At 39.8% G+C, this 14,805-nt stretch overlaps 1 protein-coding gene across 15 annotated transcripts in view; it reads right to left on the minus strand.

Annotated features, from left to right (window-relative positions):
* Positions 1-14,805, minus strand: part of PKP4 (plakophilin 4) — a 248,764-nt gene that overhangs the window by 112,613 nt on the left and 121,346 nt on the right. For 13 of the 15 annotated variants that reach the window (XM_043894948.1, XM_043894946.1, XM_043894943.1 and 10 more), the window contains one exon: positions 5,611-5,723. In XM_043894948.1, coding sequence (XP_043750883.1) covers positions 5,611-5,723 — 113 coding nt within the window. Of the gene's footprint in view, positions 1-351; positions 428-5,610; positions 5,724-14,805 lie in introns of all 15 variants that reach the window. The other 2 variants (XM_043894951.1, XM_043894953.1) reach the window with 1 other exon arrangement.

Genomic DNA, 14,805 nt, shown 5'->3' on the forward strand with positions numbered 1-14,805 from the left:
AATATTAGAGTCATTTATTCAATAGGCAGGGCTTCCCTCATAGCTCACTTGGTAAAGAATCCACCTGCAATGCAGGAGACCCCGGTTTGATTCCTGGGTGAGGAAGATCCGCTGGAGAAGGGATAGGCTACCCACTCCAGTATTCTTGGACTTCCCTTGTCGCTCAGCTGGTAAAGAATCCGCCTGCAATGCAGGAGACCTGGGTTTGATCCCTGGGTTGGGAAGATCCCCTGGAGGAGGGAATGGCAACCCACTCCAGTGTTCTGGCCTGGAGAACTGCATGGACTATAGCCCATAGGGTTGCAAAAGGTCGGACACGACTGAGCGACTTTTACTCACTCACTCACTCACTCATTTGATAGGCCCCCATGCCACTGCCTCCTTCTTCTTCACATGATGAAGCCAATATGGCAAGAACTTCGGACAACTGAAAAAGTAAATTGAAGTATGCTTTTTGTTACCCTGGTAGATCATATCTGGACTTGGAAAAATAAAATCTTACAGATCACCTTACAAACTCTGACACAGGATCTAAATCAAACAACGTAAAGACAACTGGTTTTCAAATCCTCCGTCCTGTTGAAATCCTCCATCCTCCTCACTTCTAAGTAAGAAGGACCTGAATCCTGAAAGGAAGTTTCCTGGCTGGAAGCAGTGCAAATCAGAAACGGCTGACAGGAAAGAGGGTTTGGGTCTGAGAGCTATTTTATCTTTAGATTCCAGTTCTGAGACTGTTGGTGGGGACTGGCAGACAAAAGGGGGCTCTCTCAAGTGATACAGTAAAAGCCTATCTCCCTTCACTGACACTATTTTCTAAATGGCTCGTGCCAGTGTTAAACCTGGGAAAAGTAATTGTGTCAATAGTCTTTCTAAAGGTCCACCAAAAACCACAATGAAAGGTGTGAAGAAGGCAGATGTGAGAAGGGGTGAATATCAAGTAAGTGACCAACAGTAAAGCATGCTTACCTGAGGAACTTAAACCAAACTGAGCTTCATTAAACAACATTATTCATTCAATGAGCACTTAGCAGGGTGTCAGGGCTGTGGGGGTGGGGCTGGGGTGGGCCTTACCACCTCATAGGAGGCTAATACATGCACAGAGGAACAGTATAAGAGTTTCGATGAAGAGGTGACTTCCCTGGAGAAATACAGGAAAGGTTGTTAAGAGTTGGTTAGCACTTAGTTGGGGACATCAAGAATACATAAGAATACAACTGAGATGGGACCAGGAAAATCAAAGTGGATCATTTATCATTCCAAGCAGAATTCACAGAATAAAGAAACCGACTTTCTTCTCAACCCCTGTTCCATAACAGATTCCTGTCCTGCTGCCTGGCCTCTCTCCATTCTGACCTCACCCTACACTATCAGAACAACCACCTCCAACTACAACAACGTGTTTCAACATGTCTACTTTACAGACCTAATGGAAGGTGACACTCATCTATCTTCACGGGTTCCCAGTTCTCCAGAATCAAAGGCCAGCTTTACTCTTCCAACTCAAAAGCCACGAGGTGCTTTCAGGACACATCCTAGACACTACCATGCCTCTTGGGCCTCCAATACTGCAGTGTGACACACACTTCTGTGCATACTTTCCCCTTGTCGTGGGTCAGCCAGACTCCCACTTCTGCAGGACCCACTCACCCACCCCACATTCTCCGGCTGAGCTCCAGTGCCGAGCCAGGCACCAAGCTGGGCACTGAGAATCAGACACCAAGCCCCAAATCCTAACATGATTCTACCAACCAGTTTCTAACGAACTTGTGGAATAACCTAATTCAAACTATAACCCTATATTTAAAACTTTTAGTACAGAAAAGTATCTAATCACCATGCATGTACCAATAATTCCCTTGTTTAACTGATATTAATGTTTTTGTTATGTTTATTTCAGATGGCAATCTTAAATAAAATGTTACAGATTTGGTTAAAGCTGAATTCCTAATTGTTCCCTCCTTCCCTTCCTCCCTAGAGGTACCACTATCTTAAATTGGTATCATCCTGAAATATTTTTTATACTTCCACTAGAGATGCACTGATGTATAAACAATATCAAACACTATTTAAATTCAGTACCATATATATTTTTAAATGTTCATAAGGATTACCTCATATCTATTCTTTTGCAACTTGTAGTTTTCACTCAAAAGACTGCTTTGCAAAGATATCCCTGTTGACACATGTAGTTATTTCATTTTAATGGCTCTTGAGTTTACTTATTCACAGTTTATTTCCCATATCTATCTTGATTCTCAGCTTTTACTTTTGCAAAAGTTACAATAAGCATTTGTATTTGTCTTCCTGTGCATACCTGTCAGACTTTCTCCTATGACATTAAGTTCTCAGTTTTAAGTCCTACTCTCTGGCCTACTGATTCTTCTCATGGATGAGTTATTTTTGACTTGAGTTTTTAATAATCTGATTGTGAGCCAGCAAATTTGGAAAACTCAGCAGTGGCCACAGGACTGGAAAAGGTCAGTTTTCATTCTATTCCCAAAGAAAGGTAATGCCAAAGAATGCTCAAACTACCGCACAATTGCACTCATCTCACACGCTAGTAGAGTGATGCTTAAAATTCTCCAATCCAGGCTTCAGCAATACATGAACCATGAACTTCCAGATGTTCAAGCTGGTTTTCAAAAAGGCAGAGGAACCAGAGATCAAATTGCCAACATCTGCTGGATCATCAAAAAAGCAACAAAGTTCCAGAAAAACATCTATTTCTGATTTATTGACTATGCCAAAGCCTTTGACTGTGTGGATCACAACAAACTGTGGAAAATTCTGAAAGAGACGGGAATACCAGACCACCTGACCTGCCTCTTGAGAAATCTGTATGCAGGTCAGGAAGCAACAGTTAGAACTGGACATGGAACAACAGACTGTTTCCACATAGGAAAAGGAGTACGTCAAGGCTGTATATTATCACCCTGCTTATTTAACTTATATGCAGAGTACATCATGAGAAACACTGGGCTGGAAGAAGCACAAGCTGGAATCAAGATTGCCGGGAGAAATATCAATAACCTCCAATATGCAGATGACACCACCCTTATTCCAGAAAGTGAAGAACTAAAGAGCCTCTTGATAAAGGTGAAAGAGGAGAGTGAAAAAGTTGGCTTAAAGGTCAACATTCAGAAACCCAAGATCATGGCATCCAGTCCTATCACTTCATGACAAATAGATGGGGAAAGAGTGGAAACAGTGGCTGACTTTATTTTTCTGGGCTCCAAAATCACTGCAGATGGTGACTGAAGCTATGAAACTAAAAGATGCTTACTCCTTGGAAGGAAAGTTATGACCAACCTAGATAGCATATTAAAAAGCAGAGACATTACTTTGCCAACAAAGGTCTGTCCAGTCAAGGCTATGGTTTTTCCAGTGGTCATGTATGGATGTGAGACTTGGACTATAAAGAAAGCTGAGTGCGGAAGAATTGATGCTTTTGAACTATGGTGTTGCAGAAGACTCTTGAGCGTCCCTTGGACTGCAAGGAGATCCAGGCAGTCCATCCTAAAGGAGATCAGTCCTGGGTGTTCATTGGAAGGACTGGTGTTGAAGCTGAAACTCCAATACTTGGGCCATCTGATGTGAAGAACTGACTCATTGGAAAAGACCCTGATGCTGGGAAAGACTGAGGGCAGGAAGAGAAGGGGACAACAGAGAATGAGATGGTTGGATGGCATCACAAACACAATGGACATAGGTTTGGGTGGACTCTGGGAGCTGGTGATGGACAGGGAGGCCTGGCGTTTTGCAGTTTATGGGGTCACAAAGAGTCGGACATGACTGAGCCACTGAACTGAACTGAACTGAGCTCATCTTTGGTGATATTAGTTTCTCAGCTGGAGATTCTTGAAGAATGCATACGATTACATTTGTACTCTAAATTCACATGGGGTACAAGCCTGGGTTTGTCCAAGAGTGCATTTGAGGGCCATGGCTTATATTTCCAAGTTCAAGCGTACCGCCGTGAGCACACAAGGCCTCACTCTTTGGTCCCTAAAGGAGGATTAAACCAAGACTAGTGCATTGTTGGGGGCTTGACTCTGCCCAGGCCTCCTGCACTGGCAATACTAGTGACCCTGGCTTCTGGTTCTGTATTTCTAGAACCTGAGGATTTTGTTTGCTCCTTTACTATTTCCTCTAGCTACTGACCTGTATTATTGAATATCAAGTATTTCTAGGAGCTTATTGAGAAGCGTTTATGTTCATTTTAGTTGTCTAAATTGTCAGAATAAACATCTTAACTGAATTCTTTAAATATTGATTTAATCTATCTAATAGTATAAATTATTGAACAAAATCTGTTGGTTCATACTTTTCGGAAATGTTCAACACTACATTACCGAGCTTGTGAAGTGCTCTTTTTTGTGCTAGAGATACAGAGAACCTTAAAAAAAAACTGGGTAAAATTAAAACAAGTTTTTGTTTTGATAATTTTAACTTTCTTAATAAATTATCTAATTGAGTTATATAAAATAAGTTAGACATTTTTGATTTATAATTTTACACCTTGCTTATAATTTCTCTTCCTATAAAAAAATGATGTTTTTAAAATATTCACAGTACTTGATATTTGTTTAAAGTTCTATTCATTTTATTTGTGTGCTTTATGCTGTACTAAACATACTAATGTGCGTAACTGTTAAGGATCAAATGAAAAAATTCATGAGAATACAATTTATCTGTCTAGTAATTTTAAACGTATAGCAATTAGCTACAAACAGCATTCTACTCAGCAAGAAGGATTTTTTGGCTATGAATAGGAGATACAGGGAAGTACAACAATTATGATGTTAGAAACAACTAAGAGACAAGTTACTACGGGCACACACCTACTGAGGGATAAACAAACTAAGCTTAAAAATGCAAGCAACAGAAGTACTGCATAGTAGGCTTTCTTGGAATATGTAAATACTACGAAAGAAACCCACAGACTGGATAAACAGTGATTCACCAGTTGGAGTTGTGGCAGTAATTCATATTCTAATTATGTTTTTAAATAGCATAACAGGTTATTTAAATATAAAACAACACTTGTGATTAAATTTTTTTTGTCCAGTAATATACTGGTTTTATGCTGATTTGAATACACAATTATTTCAAATAGTAATCATTTCATGTAGTATTTTTACAGAGTTCTAGAAAACTCAAGGTAAACTGAAGGCATTTTTCAAAGCTAGCTAAATGCTATTGCTTAGAAATATTTCTTAGTTAAAAAGAAAAAAAAGCAAAACCAATATCAGGTTTCCAAAATCAATTAGCTTTACCAAATAATTAGCCATTAATTGTTAAAACCATTCATTAACTTTGTCTACATATAATAAGTCAAATTTCTAAAGGCAGCTTAGTGGCTTTTACTAGAGAACCATACCAGTGCTAGATAAAACACTTCAAGCACAAGACAAGGATAATCAATATAGCAAGAGGTTTCTCAAAATTAGAATAAATTGCCATTTTTGGTACCAATTTTAGGAAGACAAGTAAACAGCGACAACACTAAAAGCATCATTTGCTGCATCTAGGACAATTAATATGGCCCATGACTTGAAGGGAGTTAAAAAGATAAAGGCATTTAAAAAGATAGAGCCATTGGCCCTGTACCTGGTGCTGGCGATGCTTGGTGATTCTGCTCCAAGCCTACATCTTTCTAGTTGACTGGCAACAATCTGCCTTTCCACCTCCAGTTCTCGGGTGAGTCGCTGAAACTGAAGCTCCTGTGATTCAAGGAAATAAAAGGAACATAAAGCACCAGGTTTGCTCAGGCAGATACATGAATTCATGTATGTCACAAGAAACACAGGAACATGCCCAAAACATAACACTGTAGCGTGGCCTTATGAGAGTAGGGTTTTAGATGGAATTATGGGCCTAAACAACCTACTGATTTGAAGCTCTTACAAACTTAAAGGCACTAGAATTTCAGTCTTTGTTTGAAACTGAAAACACGTAAATCCTTATTTGGCCTTTTTTTTCCTTTGGTTCTAATTGAGGTCTTCAAATAGTACTTATGCCACAGGGATGTAATGTAAGGTTGCAGAGTCCTTACATTAGAGGCACACCAACCAATATAAACAAGCTCTTCATCCTTCACAGCTAATGTTTTCATCCCTCATACTTAATGGTAGCCCAGCATTAAAAAAGTAAATTCCTGTGATGAGAATTGCTTGACAGTATTGGATATAAAGCCTTTCAATTGTTAAGAAAAAAAAATCATTACAATCCCACAAAAAAAGTCTTGTTATGTTTATCTATAATACGAACACATTTTTCCTATTGTCACAAATGCATTCATGTGTCACTCTATGAAGGGACAAGAGAAAAAATAATGAAAAAGTCTGAGTCATTATACAGAACTTAAAATTGTATTAAAAAGATGGAAGATTGTCTAAAGAAATTATATTTTTCATACTATGATGCATCATGAAGGCAAGTATTCTATTCTAGGAGAAATGTTTTCACATTATTTGTACTTATCTCATTGTTATCTTAACAGGATTTTAATATATAGAAAGCATGCCATGCTATAAACTATCTATAAATCATGTATACTCTAAAGGCTTTAAGCCACAAATAACATCTCCAATAACACCTCAAGCTGCCCTGTGCCATATTAACTCTTTACAAGTCTACTCAAAGCAAATGCTAAACTGTAAGTGGTTTAATTGGACACTGACTACTGGTTCAAAACACCAGGGAGATGAACCCTAAGCAAAGGAACTAATCAGACATAGAACTACCTTAGTTCTGTTAATAATAATATTATTGACAACATATTATCTATGACGGTAAAATACAATTCAACTGGGAAGTGAATTAACTCCCTGTGAGATCAGGCAAAGGCACAATTACTTGACGGCACTGGCTGAGCAAATTCTACAAATTATTCTCAGAATCATTCTTAAGAAAACAGTCCATCTTATGGCTTTCTGATATTGACAGGCCTTTTCTAAGGAGCCCAGTTGGTGTGAGAGAATATACAGGCAGAAATAACAGTTGTTACAGAGAACTACACACAGAAGAATTATACAAAAAAGATCTTCATGACCCAGATAATCAAAACGGTGTGATCACTCACCTAGAGCCAGACATCCTGGAATGTGAAGTCAAGTGGGCCTTAGGAAGCATCACAATGAACAAAGAGAGTAGAGGTGATGGACTCCAATTGAGCTATTTCAAATCCTGAAAGATGATGCTGTGAAAGTGCTGCACTCAATATGCCAGCAAATTTTGAAAACTCAGCAGTGGCCACAGGACTGGAAGAGGTCAGTTTTCATTCCAGTCTCAAAGAAAGTCAATGCCAAAGAATGCTCAAACTACCGCACAATTGCACTCATCTCACACGCTAGTAATGTAAGGCTCAAAATTCTCCAAGCCAAGCTTCAGCAATACATGAACCATGAACTTCCAGATGTTCAAGCTGGTTTTAGAAAAGGCAGAGGAACCAGAGATCAAATTGCCAACATCTGCTGGATCATCAAAAAAGCAACAGAGTTCCAGAAAAACATTTATTTCTGATTTATTGACTATGCCAAAGCCTTTGACTGTGTGGATCACAATAAACTGGAAAATTCTGAAAGAGATGGGAATACCAGACCACCTGACCTGCCTCTTGAGAAACCTATAGGCAGGTTAGGAAGCAACAGTTAGTACTGGACATGAAACAACAGACTGGTTCCAAATAGAAAAAGAAGTACGTCAAGGCTGTATATTATCACCCTGCTTATTTAACTTATATGCAGAGTACATCATGAGAAACGCTGGGCTGGAGGAAGCACAAGCTGGAATCAAGATTGCCGGAAGAAATATCAATAACCTCAGATACGCAGATGAAACCACCCTTATGGCAGAAACTAAATAAGAACTAAAGAGCCTCTTGATGAAAATGAAAGGGGAGAGTGAAAAAGTTGGCTTAAAGCTCAACATTCAGAAAACTAAGATCATGGCATCCGGTCCCATCACTTCATGACAAATAGATGGGGAAACAGTGGAAACGGTGACAGACTTTATGTTTTTGGGCTCCAAAATCACTGCAGATGGTGATTTTCAGCCATGAAATTAAAAGACGCTTGCTCCTTGGAAGGAAAGTTATGACCAACCTAGATAGCATATTAAAAAGCAGAGACATTACTTTGCCAACAAAGGTCCGTCTAGTCAAAGCTATGGTTTTTCCAGTAGCCGTGTATGGATGTGAGAGTTGGACTATAAAGAAAGCTGAGTGCCAAAGAATTGGTGCTTTTGAACTGTGGTGTTGGAGAAGACTCTTGAGAGTCCCGTGGACTGCAAGGAGATCCAAGCAGTCCATCCTAAAGGAGATCAGTTCTGAATGGTCATGGGAAGGACTGGTGTTGAAGCTGAAACTCCAATACTTTGGCCACCTCATGTGAAGAGTTGACTCATTGGAAAAGAACCTGATGCTGGGGAAGACTGAAGGCAGGAGGAGAAGGGGACGACAGAGAATGAGATGGTTGGATGGCATCACCAACTCAATGGACATGAGGTTGGGTAAACTCCAGGAGTTGGTGATGGACAGGGAAGCCTAGCGTGCTGCAGTCCATGGGGTCGCAAATAGTCAGACATGACTGAGCGACTGAACTGAACTGAATTTTTGGCCCAACAATGCTGTACAATAGGATCATATTGGGTAAAGGGGACACTGCCTACCTCTACATAAGAATTCCTAGATCTCAGGCTTCTGATCATTGTTCAACCACAAAACACCAGATAGATAATAACTGCACAAAATTCAGTATCAGGCTAAGATCACTGATTTTAAGGATAAATACTATTACGTTTACTTCGCAGTCTTTGTCCTTAGATAGCATCATAGCTTTTGTGATACACTTCTATTCTTTCAATTATTTTTTTGTTTGTGTATGTTCAGTTGCTCAGCCATGTTTGACTCATTGTGACCCCACGGACTATAGGACCTAATTCTGGGTGACTCCATGGACTGTAGCCGGCCAGGTTCCTCTGTCCATGGGATTTTCCAGGCTAGAATACTGGAGTGGGTTGCCATTTTCTTCTCCAGGGCATCTTCCTGATCCAGGAATCAAATCTGAGTCTCGTGCACTGGCAGTTCGATTCTATACCACCGCAGATTGTTTATTATACACCTCTTTTCCTGGAAGACTGGCTGCTTGTACTAAGCTGGGCCAGCAAAGGACCATCTGTGAGTCTCAAAATATTCCCCAATCCATTATATAACTTTTGAATTCTCAGTTCAGTGGCTATTAGGGATTGAGGACTGGAGGGTTTCTTCATTTTGGGATGGCCAAAAATTACCAGGATAGGATTAAGGTATGTTTCAAACTAGAACAGTAACACAATTTCCAGTCATAAAAAAAAAAATCTATTTTAGTGGTTTTTTTTTTTTTTAATTATTATGTCTATAGCTGCCTATGGCCTTTTGAGCATCCTTTCAAGGAAATATTTGGGAAATTTCCTGCTTGAAGGCAGACACTTGAACTTACATGTTCCATAATTCCTTCCCTCTGAAGCAGATATAGGCAACTTCAGCTAGGCCGAGAAGATGCCAGACAGTGACTAGGATGCTGAAACCAAGACGTTGACATCAGAAAACATGAAGCTCATTTCCTCTCCTCCTTTCACCTTCTTGCTGCACTTCCTGTAGTAGAAATCGAGGCCAAGTTTCTAACATGGAAATAACCTCCACACAAACTATATTTATACTTGACGGCAGTGCCAGTGTTTCCTAGATTTGGACACTATTCCTGAGAGGTGTCTCAAGGTTTGTTCTCCAGTCCTGACAACAAACACGGGAATTCATGAATAACCACTAATAAGTAATTTTTCCCCACGTAATTAGCCATGTTAGTCTATTTTTCTTGCAACTAGAAACCCTGACTGATAGACCTCTAGAAACCATTTACAGTTGTCAAGTTATGAGAAGAGCCTTAGTACCCACGATGCAGCTGATTGTTTTAGAAGTTGGGCAATTCCTTTAACACTCATTTGGCCTGAGTAAAAGTCCACATTGTATCCCTCCTAGCTGCAGAGTCTATAATACTAAGCTTCACTGACTACTTTTATAAAACCCATTTCACTCATTATTTCCCCACCCTTCTCACAAGTAGAACATAGTTAAAGCCCCCAAAGCAGACTCTCATGAAGCTGTAAAGCATGGAATCTGTTCAGGTTACCTAATACTTGCGAAAACTTACAAGCAAAATATATGTCTGCTTTGTTGTAAAATTATTATACTAATTCAACAGAAAATAAGTTGAACTGCCACATGTGACTGTCATCAAGATGAATGAGTATGATATAAACATTTGACAATTTTGTCTCCACTGGATTCTTAAGACTGACTGACAAGGAAGACAGTATTATAGTCATATAAAAACACATCTAATGATTTCCAAAATAACACTCATCAAGAGAATTATGCTGTGATACCATCCATAAATTTTAAATTTTAATTTTTTTTTAATCCTCTAAACATAATGTGTGAAATCTGATCCTTACCACCGCCTCCAAAACCGGGCATCTAAATTATGGGAGGATCCTTTGAGAAGAACAAGGAAATAACGTTAAAAGCATCTGCCAGTGATTTCAGTTCAGTTCAGTTCAGTCACTCAGTCATGTCCGACTCTTTGCGACCCCATGAATTGCAGCACGCCAGGCCTCCTTGTCCATCACCAACTCCCAGATTTGACTCAAACTCATGTCCATTGAGTCGGTGATGCCATCCAACCATCTCATCGTCTGTCGTCCCCTTCTCCTCCTGCCCCCAATCCCTCCCAGCATCAGGGTCTTTTCCAATGAGTCAACTCTTCACATGAGGTGGCCAAAGTATTGGAGTTGCAGCTTCAGCATCAGTCCTTCTAATGAACACCCAGGACTGATCTCCTTTAGGATGGACTGGTTGGATCTCCCTGCAGTCCAAGGGACTCTCAAGAGTCTTCTCCAACATCACAGTTCAAAAGCATCAATTCTTCTGCGCTCAGCTTTCTTTATAGTCCAACTCTCACATCCATAAATGACCACTGGAAAAACCATAGCCTTGACCAGACGGACTTTTGTTGGCAAAGTAATGTCTCTGCTTTTTAATATGCTATCTAGGTTGGTCATAACGTTCCTTCCAAGGAGCAAGCGTCTTTTAATTTCATGGCTGAAAATCACCATCTGCAGTGATTTTGGAGCCCAAAAACATAAACTCTGTCACCGTTTCCACTGTTTCCCCATCTATTTGTCATGAAGTGATGGGACCGGATGCCATGATCTTAGTTTTCTGAATGTTGAGCTTTAAGCCAACTTTTTCACTCTCCCCTTTCATTTTCATCAAGAGGCTCTTTAGTTCTTATTTAGTTTCTGCCATAAGGGTGGTTTCATCTGCATATCTGAGGTTATTGATATTTCTTCCGGCAATCTTGATTCCAGCTTGTGCTTCCTCCAGCCCAGCGTTTCTCATGATGTACTCTGCATATAAGTTAAATAAGCAGGGTGATAATATACAGCCTTGACGTACTTCTTTTTCTATTTGGAACCAGTCTGTTGTTTCATGTCCAGTACTAACTGTTGCTTCCTGACCTGCCTATAGGTTTCTCAAGAGGCAGGTCAGGTGGTCTGGTATTCCCATCTCTTTCAGAATTTTTCAGTTCATTGTGGTCCACACAGTCAAAGGCTTTGGCATAGTCAATAAATCAGAAATAGATGTTTTTCTGGAACTCTGTTGCTTTTTTGATGATCCAGCAGATGTTGGCAATTTGATCTCTGGTTCCTCTGCCTTTTCTAAAACCAGCTTGAACATCTGGAAGTTCATGGTTCATGTATTGCTGAAGCCTGGATTGGAGAATTTTAAGCATCACTTTACTAGCGTGTGAGATGACTGCAATTGTGCGGTAGTTTGAGCATTCTTTGGCATTGACTTTCTTTGGGATTGGAATGAAAACTGACCTTTTCCAGTATATGGCAACTTCCCCTTAAATTCTGGTAAACAAGACCATAATCAAGGTTAGAAAGAAAGTCAAGGCTACTGACATGCTATAAAAATATGTCAGTTCACATGTGTTTGGAAGCTTTTGTTCATATTTACTTCATCTCTCTCAGGTAAGTATATTGATAATCATACTCTGAGAGTCAAGGGGACAGAAGAAAACGTAAAGATTCACTTTCATGCTCTTGTATGGCAGACAGAAATGTGTGGCTGAGGAGGCCCAAGGAAGGACGCACTGCCCCAGAGGTCATGCCTGCAGGGGTCCCTCAGCTGAAGAGAGCCTTCGTGACCAAGGAAGTCATATCCTTCTGGGCAGGCTGTGTGCAGCAGTGACTGAGATGAGGAGAGAAAAGCCGGTTCAGACGTGCTTCAGGGTGTGCCATCAGTTTAACTCCCTGGCATAGTATTTGGACCCCCGCTGTGTGCAAGCCTGCTTTTTCTTCCCCTCTCCTCCGTAAGAGCTGATCTATAATAAACACTCTGCATGAAAACTCCACTTCAGTGAGAACCCAACCTGAGACAGTATTGTTTTCGGATTCTTTTACAGAACGATAGAAGTTTTCTCTCACTCCTAGTTTTTAAAATTGTGAGATTCTTTAAATGTACTGAAAAAGTACAGACAAGAACACAATGAGCTTTGGCAAACCTGTCCTAGGTCTAGCAAATCTTACTATTTTGCTACATTTGCTTCAAGTTTTTTGAGAAATAAAGTATTACAGATACAATGAAATCCCCTGGTTTCTCTTTCTTGGATCTTATTCCTCTCTCTCCTTTTGTCTCCAGAAGAAGCCATTATCTTGAATTTGGTCTTTAATATTCACATGAATATTTTATTTTATTACTACTCCATATATATAGAACCATAAATAATACATAGTGTTGTTCTGCATATTCATACAATTTATATAAATGGTATACAAAACACCCAGTGTTCTGCAGACTGCTTTTATTACAATATGATTTTGAGATTTATCAATATCAGCATACCTAGACCTAGTTCATTTATTTCCATTGGTCAACAATATTCTATTGTATGACTATGGCACAGTATATTTGTATGTTCTCATCATAATGAACCCTTGGGTGGTTTCCAATTTTGTGCAATTATCAACATGCTGCAAAAGAAGCATCTTTGTATAAATCATCTATACACATGTGCCAGACAGTTCCAGTAGAGTCTTAGATACGGAAGTATTGAGTTGAAGGCTATGTGCATCTTCAAATTTACTTGATAATGATTATCACGTTACCTTCCAAAGTGGTTGTAACAATTTACCTTCCAGTCAGCATTGTATGAGAGTTCCAGTTTATGTACATTCTCACTGATGCAAATCTGCATGTGGAGGCTTAAATTTCTTTTCATTCTTTTTTTTCCTTTTTGTAAAGGCATGGGATGATAGGCACGGAGTGCTATCTTGCATTTATTTTATTTTGTGTTTCCCTGCTAAACAACATGTTTTCATATGCGTACTGGCCACTTAGGTCCCCTCTTCTCGCAGAGCTATCATATACTCTCAGGGGGCCAGGTTTCTCAACACCCTTGCACTAATGCTTTAGGTTTGGGCAAGGGATATCCCATTAGACTCCCCACAGTAGGCTGTCCTCCGAGGGCACATGGTGTGTAACATCCAATTGCATATGCAAGACCACCTAGGTTTGACACACACCTTCAGGGAGGAAGCCAGGTTTCCTGTTTATTTGGCTTAGGAGTCTCACTTTCATTTTGGTTTTCATTTCTATGAGTTCTTTACTTTCTTGGCAGCTTAGCCTTGCTTTTGAAAAGACAATTTAAGCACTTTATTCAGTATACATATTTAGTTTCTTTTAGGGGAAGACTGGTTAGGGTATTGAATATACCAGAAACGGGAGTCTCCACAGCTTTTTCATATTTTCTTTGAATTTTTCTGAGCTTTATTCAGGGGGAACTTCTTAGTATTTCTTTCAATTCACTATTTCCCTGTTTGCCTTGTTAAGGGTTTATGTCATCTGTTATACCTTTTTCCAATGCCAATATTTTCCATTTCTGAGACTTCTAGTTTGGTCTTTTTCTTGCCCACCTGTTTCTGCTGCTCATTTGGAGTGAAAGCTCTATCATTTCCCTTCCTATTTAGGTTTACCTTTACCTAAACTCCACGTACTTCAGTCCTAAATGAGACTTTAGATTGTGATTCAGTGCTTCTTTCAGACAGAAATAACACTGCATACCTAGTCATGTCTCCTGCTACTGGCTTCAAGAAGCCCAACAAGCATTAGGTTCTTCTGCTTTCATCTCCTTCAATAAGCAGGAAGAGCTCCAACCCAGACCACAGTGTCAAGGACACTGGTGCTGGCATTGAAAACAAGGTATTCTTCATCCTTTTGTGGCCTGAGGGCCCCTCTCAGCTTCATTAATTCCTCACTGATGGCCAGCAGTCACATATCTCCTGATGCTTTCCAACTGTGCCCTATGGAAGCCTCACTCCAGTTTGCAAATTCTGTTTATAAACTTGTTATCTTCTATTCAGAATATTCTCCATCTCAAGGTTACTAAGAAGAATTTCCCACTATAAGCTTTAACTGAAATGTAGTTTTTTCCTGAAAATACTGCTTCTTCTGACCTCTCTCTGGTGAAGACTATGCATTCTTCAAACATCACAGCTGAGGTGCCCAGAGCAGGAAGCTGGCCATCACTGGCTCCTCATTACCTCTACTTACTAGCATGAAGTTGGATAGTATTCCTCATAGACCTCCTGTCAGCTGAATCTGTAATCATATACCCCTTACACTCTTGTATTAGTCAGCCGTGCTCTCTTTTCCCTTAATTGCTGGAGATCTTTATTTCTCCAAATGTGTGCAAAAAC

The sequence above is a fragment of the Cervus elaphus genome, chromosome 33 (assembly GCF_910594005.1).
Source record: "Cervus elaphus chromosome 33, mCerEla1.1, whole genome shotgun sequence".
NCBI classification, from domain to species: domain Eukaryota; kingdom Metazoa; phylum Chordata; class Mammalia; order Artiodactyla; family Cervidae; genus Cervus; species Cervus elaphus.